Below are 4,593 nucleotides of genomic sequence, written 5' to 3'. Positions count from 1 at the left end.
GACTCACACAGCCCCCTTCCACTCTTCAATAACTGTTTTGTATACCAGGTACCAAGCTTCATAGGTATGAGGTCCTATGGAAAACTAAAAAGGGCTGAGATAAAACATATCAGAGATGGCGACCCACTTTAGATCAAGCAGGGAAGGATCCTCTGAATATCTATCTGATACTGAGCAGACACCTAAAAGAAGGAGCTAGTCATGAATACAGTGGCGGGGAGGAGTCTACTCATTTTTGAATACCTTAAACACTTGATAATAAATTGGTTAAAAAGAAAGAGCTCAGGGGCCAGGCATAGTGGCTCACATCTGTAATCCCAGTGCTTTGGAAGGCTGAGTAGGGAGGATCACCTGAACCCAGGAGTTCAAGACCAGTCTGGGCAACATGGTGAAACCTCATATCTACAAAAAATGTAAAAATCAGTCAGGCGTGGTGGTGTGTGCCTGTAGTCCCATCTACTCAGAAGGCTATAGTGGGAGGATCGTTTGAGCCTGGAAGGCCAAGGCTGCAGTGAGCTATCATCGTACCACTGCACTCTAATCTGGGCCACAGAGCAAGATTCTGTCTCAAAAAAAAAAAAAAAAAAAAAGCTTGGAATGTTCAAGAAGCTGAAAGACCAGAGAGGTCAGAACAGGGTGGGGGTAGGAGAAAAGGTGACTACACCAGGTCAGGGTGAGGGACTAGGAGGGTGGGACATCTGGAGTTTTATTCTAATGCTAAGTCACTGTTCTGCAGCAGAGCAGTGACTACACTTCAGGCCTCACCCTCACTTGTGCTGTTGAGGGAAGAAGGATGGGACTGGGAAGAGAGCAGGAGACCATAGCCCAGAATGGGCCCAGGTGAGGTGGAGGCAGTGGAGGGCTAAGAGGCTGAACTGGAGAGTCTCTGCAACGGCTGTCTAGTCATAGCCAGCCTCAACTCAAAATCCCTTTTCCTTAGTGGGAGCCAGGAGACTAGATTATATACTAGCTCATGCTCTGGGGCAGTGTTCCCTAGGCTCTTGGTAGAGACAGGTAACTAACCATCAGATGTTTTCTCCTCTGTCAAACCTTAACATGCTTTCTTTTTTTTTTTTTTTTTGAGACAGGGTCTCGCCCTGTGGCCCAGGTTGGAGTGCAGTGGTGTGATCATAGCTCACTGCAGTCTCGACCTCCTGGGCTCAAGTGATCCCCCCCGCCTCAACCTCCAGAGTAGCTGGGACTATGAGTACACGCCACCACACCCAGTTAATTGTTATATTTTTTTATGTTGCCTAGGCCGGTCTCAAACTCCTGGACTCAAGCAGTCCCAGATCTCAGCCTCCCACAGTGCTGGGATTACAGGTGTGAGCCACAGTGCCTGGCCAAGCAAGATACTTTCTCTATCTCTTCATCAACTATAAATTACTTGGGTACAAAGCATTTCCCAAAATGGCCAAAATTAAACAACAGTGTAAAAACATGGGAGGAAGTTAAGTGTTAAAAGTATGTCCAGAATTCTAATGCAAATCTTTTTTTAAAGCAAATTTTTTAACCTTGTGAGCACAATAAATCAAGGCACCAAGAATCACGACTTTCAACGTGAACCCTAGAGAGAAAGTGAATCCTAGAGAGAATACAGACAAATTTGAGAACTGAGAACACCCACATCACCACCTAGGGAAGGCAACCTTTGAAACTGCTCCTCCCTGCTGTGGTAGGAGAATGCCCATCTCATGCCTTATCCCTAGAACTTGGGAATATGCTACATTAGATGGCAAAAGGAATTCTGCAGATGTAATTAAAATACAAACTTTAAAATAAAGAGATTATCCTGGCTTCTCCGAGTGCACTAAATCTAATCTGAGCCCTGAAAAGCAGGATATTTTCTCTAGCTGAAATCAGAGATGTGGCAGAACAACTGGCCCTCGCTGGAGGGAGACACATAAAAAGCATGAGAAAGAATTCGGGCAGCTTCTGGGAACAAAGATTGACTCCTGGCTAACAGCCAGTAAGGAAAGAGGGCACCTCAGTCCCACAAGCTCAAGGAACTGAATATGGCCAACAGCATAAATGGGCTTGCAAGCAGGTTCCACCCCAGGGCCTCCAGTAAGAAATGCACCCTGCCAATGTCTTGATTTCAGCCTTGTTAGGCCCTAAGCAGGAGACCTAGTGAAACCTACCTGGACCTCTGACCTACAGAAACTACCAGATGATAAATGTGTGTTTTTTGTTTGTTTTTGAGACGGAGTCCTGCTCTGTCACCAGGCTGGAGTGCAGTGGCATGATCTCGGCTCACTGCAACCTCCGCCTCCCGGGTTCAAGCAATGCTCCTGCCTCAGACTCCTGAGCAGCTGGGACTACAGGTGTGTGCCATCACACCTAGCTAATTTTTGTATTTTTAGTAGAAACAGGGTTTCATTGTGTTGGCCAGGACGGTCTTGGTCTCTTGACCTCATGATCCACCCGCCTCAGTCTCCCAAAGTGCTGGGATTACACGCGTGAGCCACCACGCTCAGCCAAATGTGTGTTGTTTTAAGATGCTAAATTTGTGGTAATTTGTTAGAGCAGCAATAGAAAAATACACAAACAGCAATCTCAAAAAAAAAAAAAGAACTCAATTCTCCTGGAAGCAAAATAAAGCTAAGTTAGGAAATATCTAGTCACTCTCAACACCCATAAACTCTTCAATCACCCTCCCAGTCCTCTAACACTTTCCCTGCCCCCATTTTCTGCGATGACAACTCACCCTTCCAGGTCTTAAATTCTGGGCTTTCCAAAGAAGAACCCTTGCCCTGGGGACTTTTCTTGCAGGAACCCTGAAGTGGGATATCTCTCAAGATTTCACCTACAGATAACTATAGTGTATCAGTAAAACACTGTTCACTGATTGTGCAATATCCCCAGAAATATCCCAAGGCTATTCTTCCCAAAGCCCACAGCTACTAACTCTACAGTCCCTACTCTTTCCACTGTACTGAAAGGTTTCCCAGCATTCAGCCTGGCTTCCTTCCTTCCACAATGCTTCACCTTACACCCCACCCCCCTCCATCCAGTTAGTCATCAAGAATTGTCTACATTCCCCTTCCTCTGGAATCTGTCTTCCTCTTTCAGTTTCTACCACTGCCTAATGCAGGCCTTTATAATCTCCCGACCGACTAGGTCATGCCACAATCATTTCATGGAGCAATGTGGCAGGCAGTGAGCTAGCAGTGAGAATACAAGGATGAAAAAGGACAGGTTCCCCACTCTCTCCAAATGTTCAAACTCCCTTAATGGCTTAACTGGTCTCTCTTCTCTGTCCTTTATCCATCTCCAGGGACTCTAGGGATATTCCCAACACTGGCATTTCACTACTTCAAAGAACGCCACATGCCAAACACAGGCTCAACTCCTTAGCACAACACCCCCACTAAAGTGCTAGTACCCGCTCACCCTCATTCCATTATCTCCTGAGCTCCCTTACTCCTCGAGCCCCGGAACTCTCAGCCTACAAGGTCCTCCCTCCACGCAGTAAATGCACATGTTTCCTAACTCCTCAGCTTGGAATGGTGGCTATTTACACTCCTACTTGTCTTTCTAGGACTCAATTTATTGTCACCTACTCACTAGACTGCCCCTGGTCGGCTCAAGTTAACCGCCGCTTCGCAAGAAACCCCTGCAGTATACACAACATTACAGACTGACAAGACTGCACTGTGACGGTTCCTTTACCGACAATGCCATCCCTCAGGAAAGGGGCTGTCTCAGGCAAATCTGTGGCGAGCACAACACGCCAATAAGCTCAGTTAAAAACTGCTAATAGAAACAAGCAGTCGGTGGTAAGGGGCTAGAGTTCCTCTGCGCGGGGCCGCTGACCCCAGGTCTTCACTCTCTCCTCCAGAAACGACGATCGCTTCCTGACAGTGGCTTCCTGCCATCCTTTGGCAAAGTCCACATTCCTTCGGGGGGTCACCCTTAGATCCTCGGTCCCACCGCCCACACCCCAAACAACTACCTTCCCAATATCATCTTAATCCACCCTCCTCCCATCACTTTCTCTCACCGTTGACGCGCTTTTCTGGAAGAGAAAACATGAAGCACCCAGCTCTGCTAAACACACTACAGCCGGCTGCCTCTCTCCCTTTCCCTATTCAGTGTGGTTCAAAAAGCGGGGGAAAGTCTGCACCCAAAGCACACAAATGACGAATGAGAAAGCTCAAGACGATGATTCATAAGCCAGGGCTCGTTGGTTTGCAGAGCTCGGCCCCAGGAAAGCTAACGAGCAGTTCATGTCGGGGACAGACAGGGTAGGCCTGCGCCCTGGGACCCACGCAAATCCCCGGCGCCTTCTGTCTCCCGGCGCCCTAGGTTTCTCACAGATCCGGCCCTGGCCTCGCCCGCCACGCGAAGGAGGAAGGCCCCACAATCCAGCCCCCTGCCCCGACCACTACTCACATTTGACTGACCAGCTTCTGCCGGAAGGCGGTGCTCCGCCAGTCGGTCTCTTGCCCTGAAACGTCCATGCCTGTTCCCCAGCTCCCGCCGCCCGTAGCCCGCCCGGCCGCGACCGCCGCTGCCTCAGCCACAGAGCCAGGCCCAAACCCGGAAACCGTCCGCGGCGCCTCGGACGGGGCCGGAAGTGAGGGAGGTTGT

The 4,593-nt window shown here is 49.0% G+C and overlaps 1 protein-coding gene across 5 annotated transcripts in view; it reads right to left on the bottom strand.

The window, feature by feature from the left end:
• Positions 1-4,593, bottom strand: part of MED15 (mediator complex subunit 15) — an 89,101-nt gene extending 84,508 nt beyond the window's left edge. For 4 of the 5 annotated variants that reach the window (XM_011959175.1, XM_011959176.1, XM_011959177.1 and 1 more), the window contains exon 1: positions 4,396-4,593. In XM_011959175.1, the coding sequence (XP_011814565.1) occupies positions 4,396-4,463 (68 nt within the window). In that variant the 5' untranslated portion in view covers positions 4,464-4,593. The remainder of the gene's footprint in view (positions 1-4,395) is intronic. The other variant, XM_011959178.1, reaches the window with a different exon arrangement.

This window comes from Colobus angolensis, unplaced genomic scaffold, assembly GCF_000951035.1.
Source record: "Colobus angolensis palliatus isolate OR3802 unplaced genomic scaffold, Cang.pa_1.0 Scaffold484, whole genome shotgun sequence".
Lineage (NCBI taxonomy): Eukaryota > Metazoa > Chordata > Mammalia > Primates > Cercopithecidae > Colobus > Colobus angolensis.
This window is presented reverse-complemented; position numbering and strand designations above follow the sequence as displayed.